At 41.1% G+C, this 14,949-nt stretch overlaps 1 protein-coding gene across 1 annotated transcript in view; it reads right to left on the bottom strand.

Moving 5' to 3' along the window:
- The window catches only part of xylt1 (xylosyltransferase I), a 66,503-nt gene extending 52,104 nt beyond the window's left edge, over nucleotides 1–14,399 (bottom strand). Inside the window, exon 1 of the mRNA XM_084420704.1 lies at nucleotides 14,067–14,399. Coding sequence (XP_084276830.1) covers nucleotides 14,067–14,333 — 267 coding nt within the window. The 5' untranslated portion in view covers nucleotides 14,334–14,399. The remainder of the gene's footprint in view (nucleotides 1–14,066) is intronic.
- Nucleotides 14,400–14,949: the final 550 nt, after the last annotated feature.

The following is a 14,949-nucleotide window of genomic DNA, read 5'->3' as shown; positions in this document are numbered from 1 at the left end:
ACTTGGAAAAAAATGTCCTAGAGACTTAAACTGATGGAGAGACCTAAGCCACATCTCAGAAAAGACTCTTTTGGCTATAGCAAGCAACCACCTAGCATCCACAAAGAAACGTCCTTAAAGAAACACTTCGACTTTTTGGGACTTTAGCTTATTCACTGTATCCCTCAGAGTTAGATTAGTCCATACATACCTTTTTCATCTCCGTGCGTGCTGTAAGTCTGTTTGACGCACCCACCGCTAGCCTAGCTTAGCACAAAGACTTGATGTAAATGGCTACAGCTAGCATACTAATCCCAATAAGTGACAAAATAACGCCAACATTTTCCTTTTTACATGTTGTGATTTGTATAGTCACAGTGTCTACAAATAACAAGGTCATATGAGACACAGACATTTTTTAAACGTTTAAATACTGGGAACTATTTTCTCAGAAGGCGAAGCACTGCTACTTGGGCGGAGTGATTAGCGCAGCACCCAAGAAGCGCCGTTCCGTCAACAAAACCAACGTGACTAACTAGCTAGTAGCGAACGTGATTCGTGATCATGGCTGACTTTTGAGGAATTGTCAGAGGATTTTTATTTGGTATCAAACCAAGTTCCAGAACCATATCGTTTTGACCCAGAATACACAGACGAGGAGACTGGCAATGGCAACCACTCACAGCAAGCGACACATGGGTGAACAACATTAAAACTCTAGCTTAAAATTGTAATTGACCATTAACTGACACCTCTCAGTTCAGAGGCATCATCCATCCGCTCTAAACTATGGAGAAAGAGGACACAAGCAAAGTCAGAATAAGCCAATTCCCTCACTTCATTAGTATTCTTTTCAATCGGCTATTCAACCTTTTCAGGTTGTGGATTTGGCCTTAAATGGATACCCCATTTCTCTTCTTTAGAGTTTCTGAAAGGGCACCCCAAAGTGAAAAAGTCGAACTGAGAGCTGTGCTTTAGTGACTGGTCCGTCCATGTACACCAGACATTTGGCATTAAGCGATTCTTTCTCTCCAGCTTAAAGCGAAAAAGCAGAGACCGTGTGGTAGGGTGATTCATAATCAGATGATTCACCTGTCCACCGAATCACACTAAAAAAATAATAAAAAACTGTCTCCCGAGAGGCGGACACCTTACCAGGCTACCAAACACGTTATACTACTCACAGCCAGACCTTTGACTAAATGGCAAAAGGTCTGGTCTACATTTCCACCCACTTAGAAAGGATAAGTTATATTCTATTCTATTTTGTCTAAATTGGTTAAAAAATTTTTTATGAAAGAAGTTTCTTATGCACAGCAAGGTTGCATTTATTTGATTAGTAAAAGATACATTCATAAAATTGTATACAATCAGATTTCTTCTTGCTTTCCAGGTTTGTCTGCAATATGCATAAAATAGTCTGAAAAAGGACCGCGAGCAGTCCGGTGATATCAGTGGTCTGGACAAACAATGAGTTTAATAAAGATACTCTAGCAACACAAAGTATTGTCAAACCCTCTGGGATTGCTGAGGATTACGCCAGGGATTTGAGTAGATGCCGGATTAAGGGATTTTTTATTTATTTTTTTAAAAGGAGAAAATACACATAAATTGCAGTTTTCTCTTTGAACATGGAGCCTGCACTTAATCACTCCCAGAGACTAAGCCTGGATGCTCAAGACGCTTCTCTGGTTAGCCTGCGACCGCATCTTCCAGTCGCTCTTCAACAGTGGGCTTGGGGGGCTCTAGTTCCCTGTCAGAAATCAATTGCGAACTTTGCGTTTACTCCTGCTGCTTGCACAAACAACGATCAGAGATGCCCAGACCAGCTGTTCAGAGGGATTCACAGGGGGGTACGTCTAAAAGAGTGCGAACAGGACCCTCTGTTCTGCCAGGATGAGTCGGGGGGATCTAACCGTGGGTGGCAGAGGGAGTTTATTAGCATTCAGAGGCTCAGTGGGAATTCACACCAGCGTGTGATATACTCGCATTCTCTCGCTTGCCGGTAAAAAAGAGAGCAGAAGAGTCACGTGATCGGGGCTTTGAAAGAGCCTGCGTCTTGGTCACATGTAGCCGACATGATTCACAAGCCCCAGCAGGCATTGCCTAGAATTATGCCCTTCCAGCGCACTTTAATTAGGTCTCTGTTGCGGGACGCATATTGTATAATGGAATGGGTGAAATGACATTTGTGGCTTGAAAAAGGTGGAGATTTGGGAGCACCCGATGGCTTGTAGACAAAGCTATTTGCGATATTCTCCTCGTTTACCACAATAAATTCATCACTGACATTCACAGACGTCCAACAAATGATTCTCTGTTGAATACAGAAATGACTAGAGGATCATTAGCTTTGGCGTCTATGGCATCTACAAAACCAAAATGAGATATGAGAGGTCTTGGAAAACACAGTCAAACGGGGCCTTGAAAATTCACATCGTGATTTAAATTCCCTGAATTTCACACGCAAGCATAAAACAACACCAGGCCTTATTCCCAGGATGCCTCTCGCTATCTGCATAAGACAAAAACAAACAAACACAAAAACTAGTTTAAGATGCTTACCAATGGGATTTTTGTCTTTCCCTTTGGGATTATGGATTTTACGTATTTGTTATTGCATCTGCTAAAATCCGTGGCTGATATTAGATATTAGACCGTGTGTAATGAGGTTGTTGTAGAGTAGCGTGATTATCTGATGCTGGGTGGATTATGGTGGCTGCTTGATGCCGACGGATACACGGACGAGCTGGTTTGGCCCACATTCAGCGCAGGAATGCAGAGGACACAATATACACAGCGAAGAGAAACAGACTGTGAGACCAACTCAGAGAGTAGACAGGAAAGAGAGAGACGGACAGACATCACAGACATAACAGACTCAGAGACCTTATGTACTGAGTCCCTTCAACCTGTTTAGCTAAAGAAGATCTACTCTATTTGAGTGTGTGTGTGTGGCATATGTTTCAATGCCATGTGTGTGAATATTGTTGGACGTGTGGTAGTGTGGGGGAAATAGAGACAGGCTGAGAGAAATGGGAAAGAGAGAGAGAGACAATGAGAGAGAAACAGACACAAAGAGAGAGAGAGAGAGAGAGAGAGAGAGAGAGAGAGATTCAGAGTAATTCCTCACATTACAAAACATTGTGACGAGTGATATTGACTGGTTATAAATCTAAAATCATTCTTAAAGAAATGGACAAATATAAAACATGACCACGATAAACTTGAATTTGATCTCCACATCATACATACGTTACTGAAAATAAAGCTGAATTGAACTGTAAAAGACAGAAAGACAAAGAAGGGATGCATAGATTCTGGCCGATACCAATAAATCAGTAATTACTTCATGTTATAGCTGATCCTGATAAATGGCCAATATTAAAATTCTATTATATTTTGCATAATTAAATAAATAAAAATATATAGCCTATATATATATATAGCTGTCATATATATATATAAAACTAAAATCACAACATGTAAATTTAGGCTGTACTATAATGTACAGTGTGAAAAATGTATATTCAATTTGAGATGTTATTAAATTAACTTTCAGTGAGTGTTACATTAATGTAAAAATGGAGGAAATTGCTGTTTTCAATCAATTAATCAATCAATCAATAAAACTAACACAAAATCGGTTTACCACAAAACAGTAAAATGTTAGAATATAGTAAAAATACAAAAGATGAATTGTTGATAAAGCAAAATAATGCATGCACTTAGGGTTGCAAAATTCTGGGAATTTTCAAAGATGGAAACTTTCCATGGGAATTAATGGGAATTTAAGGGAATTAACAGGAATTTATGGGAATAAACTGGGAATTTTCAAAGTTGAAGGTTGGCTCTTATGGGGAACTTAAATATAGTTGAGGAAAGTATATTTTAGCATAATCTTGACTAAAACAAACAGATTCCATTCAAATACACTTGAATATCCATGCCATTCCTCAATCACATAGCACACTGCTTACTGCATGGCTATTGAGACCACACCCCCTACTGGCACTGTGCACGCCTCCATCACATGTACAGAAGCCCAAAGCACAAGACTATTGAAGGCACACATTTGAGCCTGTGGACTAAACAAAGTGAAGTAAGTTTGATGATATTATGGGGAAATATATTTATTAAATGTTTAAATTGCAAATATCACATACAAATGTATTCATCTAGTAGATACCAAGCTGATAAGTTAGATGCTAAATAAGCTAGCATAACTTTATTTAGGACATAAGTAGGGCTGGGCGGTATGACGGTATATATCGTTACCGCGGAAGAAAATGTCAACCGTAACAGATTTTTTTATTCCGTGTATACCGCGACATGTAAATAAGTAGGCGTGGTTAACTCACGTGCAGCGTGCGTGAGACTGAGACACTGATATTTGTCAATGAAACATGAAGAAAGACCAAGAGGATCCACAAAAGGAATTACGTTTTCAAAATTAACGTGATATTTTCGGGGGGAAGGCGCAGAAGTCAACTAGAGCAGTGCAGCACACTGAAAGTTTAGAGAGACACACATGCTCGCAACGGGGCTTACTTGACAACAAGTTCATATATCAATATTCTAACGAATAGAAATAACCTTAAATAATGTATCTATCCGTCTCTTATGTGTACAGTTACTTTCAGAGTGGACGCGCAAGCGGTTGCCGTGGTAATGAATATTTCCAAAATTCCCCAGCTTAACTTCCCATGGAAATTTACCGGAAACTTTCCGGAAATTTACCGGAAATTTTCCGCCCCTTTGCAACCCTACATGCACTGGAAGGTAATGTGGCAACTGAGACTAAATGTGAAAGCGACCGTGAGTAGAGAGTCCATTATTTATTATGCCAATAAAGCACACAGACAGAGAGAGAGAGACACAAGAGTCTGGACGGTGGAGGTAAAGCAGCCAGTGAACGCCAGAGCTTGTTTTCTTTCGGCAGTCACTGACTGAGCTGTAACACAAGCCTCATTCATGTGACCAACACACGGTTACATAGTCATACTGACACACCTTCACACTCACAGTTACACACCCCGACCAACGCTTTCCACTGCTCACAGGGAACGTATTCACATGAATACACAATCCCTCTCTTCATCTACAGCGCCAACCGCTCGCCCTGACGACTCCTGCTTAACCAGTCTTCTCCAATCGTCAATTTAACACAAAAATATTAAACTCTAACACATACAGCATCAGTGCGCTTACTGATGTTTTTGTTTATCGGTGTATTTAAGCAGTATTCATGTGCACAAGATGCACAATATCTCAGTTCCATATTGGTTATTGGCCAATATTATAGCTTTTTAAAATGTATTAGTATCAGTCGATGTTGCATATTTGTGCATGGTCATTTCCCTTATATTTACATTCAGATCACCTGGATCATCTAATACTAATCTATCATCCAAAGTTAATCTTTAAAAAACAATTTTACAATAACGATTTAATAAAGCCATGGTCACACGACTTTTGAGCACATCAAATGTTTTACAGACACTGCAACGGTTAGAAAATGGCATAATCCAACAATCAAAAATATAAAAATATGCAATCTTCTCCACTGTACTGCAATGCAGCAAACATACAGATTTAAAGTTTGCGTTTTCAGCTAAAAGGTCACGCTGTGGAGTATAAATCTTCTATTGGTCACACGTCTTCACGTGACATGAATTCGCAGGTCAGTAACGCGGCGAAATTCATAACTTTTCCGCTTGTGCTTGCGTTTCCCGTCTCATTCATGCGTATGAATTGAAGTCAATGGAACGAAAAGTGCAGTGTGACCGTTCCTTAACACTATTAAATGTAATCTTTAGCACATCTCCAAATGAATACCCATATTTCATACAGTACATTATAATGTTGTGATGCCTAAACATTAGTATATCATGATTGATTTTAGTTTTCAGTGTTTTATTTTTAATTCAGACAAAAATGTACGGAATTTTAATATCGGCCATCGCATGAAAATAATTATCGGCTTCAGAAAGAATTCTAATATTGGTTCATCCCTAATATTCTGCATATAATGCATCTAATCAAGACCGCACACGTCTCACAAACGACACTCCACTACCCCGCCCACTACTCACAAGTGTCCTTAGGCCCCGCCCCCTCTTATTTCCAAACAAAGAGTGATAACAAGGTGCCAACAATGACAGGGGTGAGATGGAATTAAGAGCCTGTAGCAGCGTACTTAGCCAAGTATGAATAGCGCCCGACCACAGTTATGTTAATGGTAGCATTATGGTGCACCAATTTGCTGTTTTTCCAATATCTGTGACAGGCCACTATTGTGCTGTCAAGCTTACATAACAATTAACTCACTTTTTATGGACATGTTTACAAAGGACATAAAGCACTCCTAGCAAAATATTCTACCCTAACACAATAGACACTCAGCCACTTGAAAGCATTTTCACGACGATGGCTGCGCCAGGAAAAGTAAGTCTTTATCACGGCGCTCAGTGTAAACTATAAAATCAGCTTGAGCGCTTGCTTTCTTTTTAGTAGATGAAGTCATTGGCGAGGCAATGGGACCGAGCCCGCTCGTTAAGAGAGCACATCATGGAATTGTTTCTGATAACCATCAGCTTAACACAGAGAAACAAATCAATAGGTGTTGGCTCGGTTCATTACGTAACAGTCAGAGAGAGATGAAAGTGCTCTGTTTGGTCTTTTCTGCACTTCTGGAACGAAGGTAACCTCATGAAAACAAATCTGACTTCGCCTCTAGCCTTTGAAAGCCATGCAAAAACAACCTGGCCCAATGTTACTGATTCGCCGTCATCAATCTTTACAAGGTCTGAGATATACTCCCCTCTCTGTTTAAGAGCTAATGGAGAGGAGGAAATGCTAACAGGGCAGCTGTCCAACTGAAGCTGGGGCAAACGAGCACCCTGGGGCAACTTTTTGATGATCAAGCAAAACAACGACCAGCCTGGATCAAATGTTGAGTATGAGAGAGAGAGAGAGAGAGAGAGAGAGAGGCAACAGAGACAGAGAGATGGCCTGTAAGCACTCAGGCATACTGACGGAGTGTGAGTCAGCACTGCACGGCGAGGAGAGGATGGAACAACTCAATAACAGGAAAAGACTGAGGGAAAGACAATGTATCTACAACAGTTTCTGCTAAGAAAATTAGTTGCGTGACTGGGAACGACACAGTTGGCCAGACAAAAGCAGAATTTTTTTTTTGTGTTTATTTTGTGTGGTTACACGATGGACTGTGCAGCAGAGGTTGTGCAACAAACAATCATTATCTGTCTTTCTGATGGATTGAGTTGTAACCACTGATCTATATAGAATGATATGTAATGTCCAGGGTTCGAATTACGGGGGAGCTAAGGGGAGCTCGGCTCCCCTGAAAAGGACCTGGGCTCCCCTGAAAGCCTACTTTGAGACATTTAGGGGGAGCTCTAAAACACTGTCCATTTTTTTGTGTCGCATATAGATTTTGATTTTCTGTACATTTTTTGTACATTCTGTACAAGGGAAAACTCCTTTTCTCGAGAATATTGAAGCCTTTATTTTAAAACGTATTGCAGCAGCACAGGCGAGAGCATCAGAGCACCGCTGATGGGCTGTGCTGAGGCAACTGCACAAACCAATGGCGAGAAAGCAGAAGCACGCGATCCAATAGGAGCGCTTGGCGACCTGCCAGACTCTGCGCGCCAAATAGAAGAGTATAAATACAGAGAAAACTCGCCATATGACAGATCTAATCGACTGAAGCGAAAACACCTGACGTGAGAGAAATAGCACGGCAAGGCAACGCAGTACTCGTTCCCTTATCTCCGAGGTAAGGGAACCGAGGTTACGTAAGTAACCAAGTACGTTCTGTACTGTTTACTGTAAAACTATTGTTTTAAATGCCCGAACATGCACCAAAAGCGTTAAAATCAGTCAGGGAGGATCGGAAAATAGGGCTCCCCCGAAAGCCACTTTGTAATTCGAACCCTGGTAATGTCATTATATAGGCCTAGATCAGTGGTTGTAACATTTCTGTCTCTGACTATTTTTAATCCATCATGATGTTTGTTTTAATTTCCCGAATTCCCCTGATTTAAGCATGTGCATGTGAAATCAACTAATGGCCAATATTCAATGAATCTTTTCAATAATTAACAGTTACAATTTAACTCAAGGCAGCAGGTTAACACGTATGGTATGTTGTTTGTCCTTTAACACAGTGGTGCTCAACCAAGGGGTCCGGGGCCCACTAGGGGGCCTGAGCCAACTTGCAAGGGATGCAAAAAACACTATAAAAATAACATTAAATGCATAACTTGTAAACACAATTTTTTTTTTTTTACTTTTTTTTATTGAAGAACATACAGTTCTTGTAATTACAAATGTAAAAAAAAATTTTTTCAAAAAATCCGGACATTGTGTCATTGTGAAATTTTAAATGTCAGAAAGCACAGAAACTCTGATGTACACACAAGCTTGTCTTTATGATATGAGGGTGCAAGTGAGGACGACTATGAGGACTAGGTTTTATTATTCCAAAGCTTTGTCTGCCTAATCAACACTCTCTGGATCCCTGCTAAAGGAAAGATCCCTCCAAATGCTACAGTGAGTGAGAAAGAGTCACACAGGTGTGTGTGTGTGTGTGTGTGTGTGTGTGTGTGTGTGTGTGTGTGTGTGTGTGTGTGTGTGTGTGTGTGTGTGTGTGTGTGTGTGTTTGTGTGGGCACTTATTTCACGCTTGGTCCCCAGAGCCCCTCCCTCTGGGATCCCAACACTAATTCAGGTGGCGAGCGACGAGCACATTCACATTCAGCACACATGCTGAGCACGACATATGAGATTGATCACCATCAAACCAGACGCCCCTCACATCAGGAACCCAAGCAGTGTTTGAGCATGTGGGACCGGCTGACCTGAGGAGAATCAGAACATGCAGTAACAAGACAAATGTGGCGTTCAGCTCACCTGGTGCGCAGCGGCAACTGGCTAATGAGACCATGTTAAAGCAAATGAAGGAAGTGCCGTTTATTGCTGCATTAACACAGGCCCCAAAACACGCCAAACACATGTGGAATTAACTTAATCGTCAGTGGAATTAACTTAATCACCAGCATCACAGCCCTTCACTGGCATGTTTTCCTCAGCACTAAAACTGCCTTCAGAAATGTTTCAGTTAGTGAGGTTGACTAATTTATCTAGAATTTTTTCTTTTAATAGAGAAAGAGGAATAGACTATATACATAAAACATGGATTACAAATTAAAATATAAAAATACATATACAATAGTAAGGTTTCCTCAAGACAGATTCATCAATTTATCATTGAGCCAACCCTCTGACTAGGGTTGAAAATATCTAGATATGAAAGTATCTAGTTTAGCAAATCAATTAGGCTAATAGTTAAATTCATTTTAATCTAGCCACATCTGAAGTTCCATTTGGGCTTGGAAATCCTTTGCTTAGTAGTACAAAAACATGTAAAGTATCCCCAAAAAGTTGCACCTAAAATGGACCAAATGAGCCAATTTTGCCATTTACAGAAAATCCCACATTTATCTGAGGTTTAATCAACTTCCCATTGTGCACGGCCAACATCCCCATTTCCACAAGCAATGGAACTTCCAGTTTTGGTTTCAGGAAGGAATACACACACAGTGCACAAATCACACAAGAAATCCAGTGCTGAATACCCAAATAACATGCAAATGGTGAGGTCAATGTAGGACCAGACGAAGTCTGTGGAAATTGTGCAGAATAGATTTAAACATTAATCAGAGTCGAATGAGTCAAAATAAGAACATGCAAAAAAGAAGAAAAAAGAAAAGAGAGATGATCCCATTTTTTCTGCAATTCAGCAGCGTTTTTGGTGGGCGCAGATTGTGTGTGGGTTTGGGTTAATGTCATGTTTAAGAAGGTAGCACAGTGACCCAGAAAAGGTGAGAGGTCATCTGTCTCTCACACCTCTTTAATCAAAAAGGCTGAAGAGCAGACAATTTGTGCCGGCAGAGTTGTGACTGTGGTATTAAAGAGCAGTCGGCATAAAGTGCAGAACAAAAAGGGATAGTCGCTCCCCTGTCTATTTTGCTCTCTTTGAGTCAACGAAGGCCAGGTAGAGTGTAGCACCACACCGAAACACCCGGACAACAAAGACTCGTGCTGCTTTTTAGACAGACACAAACACATTACATGATGATGCAAACTCTGAATTTTCTATATCCTAATCATTTGTTAATGTAGACTACTCATTACTTCAATGAGCTCACTGTTTCTGCCTTGTATATATACATTGTCTAAATGAATACATTGTTAGCTAAGCTAAATGCATGATTATACATTTCTGAAATACATTACTTGACACAGTCACCTCTGATAACAGATCACTCTAAATTGTAATGTAATGCATTTTCTGTAAAGCTGCTTTGAAACGTGAATTGTGAAAAGAGCTATACAAATAAAATGTGAATAGAAAACTAAACTCTAATCTAGAGATGCACCGATTGATCGGCTGGTGACCGGAATTGGCCGATTTTCACGTGATCGGCCATGACCGGCAACCGGCCGGTCAGTCTGACATATGCCGATTTTATGCCGGTCAAATGCACTCGGGCGCCGCATGATTAACCTTTTGAGCGGTACGGTCTCATATATGGGATTTTTATCTCTGTGCCCCTGAGAGTACGGTGCCACATTTAGAATGTTCAGTGACGTTGCATAACTGCCAGATTCAAACTGTGCTTTCGCGCGTTGGCTGGCGCTGAGCCAGAGTCGGACGCGTTCAGCGCTGTCATATATCACAACTAAGCAGTGTTTTCAACCTCATAATGTTTATTTTAGGCTTCATATATTTAAATACACATAAGCACGAGTAAAACAATACATTTGGAGTTTGTAAAATACACACTGATGTCTGTGGAAGCAGCAATAACAATCTATTCAAATATAATTTGCCGACATGTTTTATTCATATCAGACAAACATAGTGGAAGTAACTATAAAGTTTACTCTATTCTTCTCAGTTCACCGGCCACTTTCTTGCATTTATTTCGGGAGAAACTGATGAATTCACGTGCTGTAAATCCGACTGACAGGACAACATTGCGGCGCCCATCTCATGTTATAGATCAAGATTATTTATAAAGGTTTTTAAACGACCAAACACACTCACTTACACGTATGTGAGAATCGGAATATCAGATAGGCTAGTTGATGACATGGTAAGCAAGTTTGTGAATATTTTGAATAAAAAAGGAAAAGCGAAATAAAGCGACACACACATCTGTCATACAGTATTATTGTGGCTGCGGTGTATCGCGTGACGCGTCGCCATGGAAACATTAAAGGGAACGGTCGCCTTGAAAAAACTCACTCTGGGGGTGGGGGTGTCAGTTAGAATATTTTAAACTTATGTGTGAAAGGGTTAAAGAAAAGATCGAAAATAAATATTTGTGTGTGCTGTAAAGTGGTTAGAAAAAAATTTAATCGGAATCGGCTAAAATCGGTATCGGCAGGTCAAACTCAATGAAAAATCGGAAATCGGAATCGGCCTAGAAAATTGTAATCGGTGCATCTCTACTCTAATCATATGTACCGGCAAAGCCAGAACAGACAGATTAGGCTACCTGAAATCACTCGAAACAACAAATTAGCCATGAGGAAATCCAATAGTTATGTGACTTCACGATGAAGATTAATTTCGGACAAAAGCAGACTGATAGGTATCTATTTCTTGTCTGTGGGATTGAGAGCCTTCAGGGGGTTCGGATGCATCTTCTGAAACGCTCTCGGGTTTCTAACACTCGCTCCAGACTTCCCACCTCGCTGATTCCATGCCGTCTCAGGACGAGGATCGAGATAAACAGCTGAAACAATCGCACGGCTACCGGCTCCCACTTTAATCCTCTGCCAATCCTGTTTGCCAGAATAAACAGCCCACCGAGGCCACAAACAAATCCGAGAGCAGAACAGATATGGAAGAGCTGAGCGCGTACACGAGAGCACGGACGAAAAGGTGACCGCCGCTGGGGTCACGCCGCACTCTATTATTATTGCACGAAGGAATCGAGTGGTATAGGGCGCCTCATGCAGCAGAGTCAGATCCAAGCAGGATGATGGCTCTACAGGGAGCATTTCAGAGCAGACGACACCGAAAGACGGACACGCTTCACACCGCCGAGGCAGGATGGCACCGAGCCACTCTGCTGACATGCACACATTCACTGGACATTAACGCTCCTGCCAAACTGCGACATCTTGAAGGCAAAACTGTCTGAGAAGCAAGTCCTGCTGAGAATTCGGCATCCGAAGGTGCCGTCGATTAGTGCTGGAGGGATTATAACGTGCACTTTAGACTGCGGGATTAAATACGACCACAGAAGAATAGAATTATCACATTAGACACAGATAGAGCAACAAGTCTGTGGGGATATTAGCGAGAGACTAAATGAGATGGAACGTCGCTCCAGGCTCGCTGTAGTTTACATTACACCTGGATTAGAAAGCTAAATGAACACCTCTGCAATTAAAACATTGTTGCCAAATGGTGATGGTAGAGTTAGCCCGCAGTGACAATCTGTTCACATTTTTACATTATTCAGATTTACATGAACACAATTAGGATGATATTTCTTCAATGAGGAAAAAGCTGTTCAAACACAGCTATTGATGACAGAAAGATTTCTAATTAGATTAGGCAAACCTATGTCTGGGAGCATTATGTTAATGTGATGCTACATGATAATTAGCATCAATTAATTGTAAAAAATGATGCAGACTGATGAGGGAGTGTAGCGCTTTTACTGAGGTGCGGCGTTTAATGTATTCTGTGCGAATGAATTGCAAACACTTTCATGTTTTATACACCTTGGCTGTGTCTCACAACTGAGCAAGCTGCCTACCTAGGATGCATCAATTCCCAAAAATGCTTTCTGGTATATAGCCAACTAGGTTTTAAGACAGTCATAGAGATGGACACATATAGTCCGGTTTTGCTCTAAAGTGCTGTGCAAATTTGCAATGAAAAACATTTCTGGTTTGAACTAAAGAGCTATTTTTAACCGATCTGACCATACTCTCACTGATGTTCCCTAATGTAGTCGGGTCACTGTCCTCAACGCAAGGCATGGAGGGTCTGTCAGCAAAGCTGCAGGCAACGACTCAGAGCAGGAGCATCATGTCCAGACAGATCAGCCAACATTTCAAGGCACAAACTGAATGGAGGATGTTACGAATCCACAAAATCAATAGTAAAATATGTGGATTTTAAACTGCCGCAAGTGATCTTTTTTTGAGGTGTCAGTGAGGACAACAATGTTGGTGTTTATACATACACATATATATTGACATATATATTACAATTTAAGAATAGATTAATAAATAGTATTTATTATTATTATGATTACAAAAAGTAAATAAAACCAACTGAGCCTAAACGCAAAATTACACATTTTTAAGAATACTAGGTGGACGTTTCGGAAGAATGAACAGTCAGGTTATATCGTTATATTCATTCATGTTACCACATGAAACACATTTTAATTTACCTGACAAAACATTTCTATAGTTTTTATTGTAAGAGTGAATGATATGGGGATAAGAAATAGCTAGGGCATTTAATAACAAAATCGAAGTATTTACACTATATCCATAGCCGATGGAACCGGATTATTTATATCATAAGTCATTTAAATCTTCATAAAGGTCATGACGAGATCACTCCCAGCACATATCACCAACAACATGACATGAAGATGATCTGAAAGCAACGCATGAGAGCTGAACTGCCTATTCCTCCGACATACACAATTACAATAGCAACAACTTAATGTGAGTTTTAACGGACAGCGATCCGTCACACGAGATGCTAAAGTATCCAACACAACTGCATCTTACGCGCCGCGCGCGACGGTCACATTCTCAGCTGCGGTGTATATAGTCATGACAACAAAGGGCTACATTTCAGCACATCACATACAAATCATCCAGCCACCGTTCGTGTAAACATAAACACCCAGAAACGTTGGGTCTGGGGATCATTTCCGAGAGAGAACGGGCCCTTTATGACGGCGGACCGTGAGGAATGAATGGTGCGCGATGAACGGGGAAATTCCGCCTTACCGGCTGCTGTTTTTGTCGAATGGAGGCTTTCCCAAGCGGCGGCTGGTGATGCCTCCTCTGGAAGCCGCTCTTCGGGTTCTCGCTGTAGGCTTTGTTGATGCCGAATCGGTCCCTCTTCTCTCTGCCGTTGTCTTTTCGGTCTTCTCCCGTGTCCAGACTGCTGAAGTTCCACACGATGAGCGTTTGGACCAGCAGCACTGTCAGCGCGGCTATTAACGCGGACCGCGATCGGCGAGCCAGCTTACGGGCGCACAGACTGCCGAACATCTTCACCCTGAAGCGGCGAGGTGCCACTGCCGTGCGCCGACAGTCCGCTTTGTGGCTCAGCGTCGCGAAAGGAGCGTGGAGAGGGAGAGAGGGAGAGAGGGAGAAAGGGAGAGAGGGGGCGGTTGGCAAGGGCTCCGCTGGAGGAGAGAGAGAGAGCGCGCGCGGTTGAAACACGTCCCCTCGCGGTGACACATGTAAACTACACGGGGGCCATTCCATGTTCTTATCAGTTTCAATAAACGTTTTATCAGAGAAACTATGTCTAAATTGTTGTGTTAATCTAAACATTTTAATTTATTTTGAGATATATCTGTGCTTTTAAAAAAGCAACAGGTTTGACGGGAAGAGGGTTGAAAGTTTTGCAGTTCATTACCATCCATGTGCTCAAGACAAGGTCATGACTCTACAAAGTGTTTATTTAAAAGAGAATTTATACATTTATTCCTTTATGTATATATATATATGTTTTTCTTCTCACCCAGGTGAATCACAGGAAATGCCAGACAAAACAAGACCCTATGCACAATACTTTTGTTTTTCAAATATATCAAAAGGCTGTGAAACTGTTTGTCATGTACAGTATATTTTTACTGTTTTCTTTCCAGTTTAAGTATTC

The sequence above is a fragment of the Rutilus rutilus genome (assembly GCF_951802725.1).
Source record: "Rutilus rutilus genome assembly, chromosome: 1".
NCBI lineage: Eukaryota > Metazoa > Chordata > Actinopteri > Cypriniformes > Leuciscidae > Rutilus > Rutilus rutilus.
Note: the sequence above shows the minus strand (reverse complement) of the source record. Positions and strands in the feature narration are given on the sequence as shown.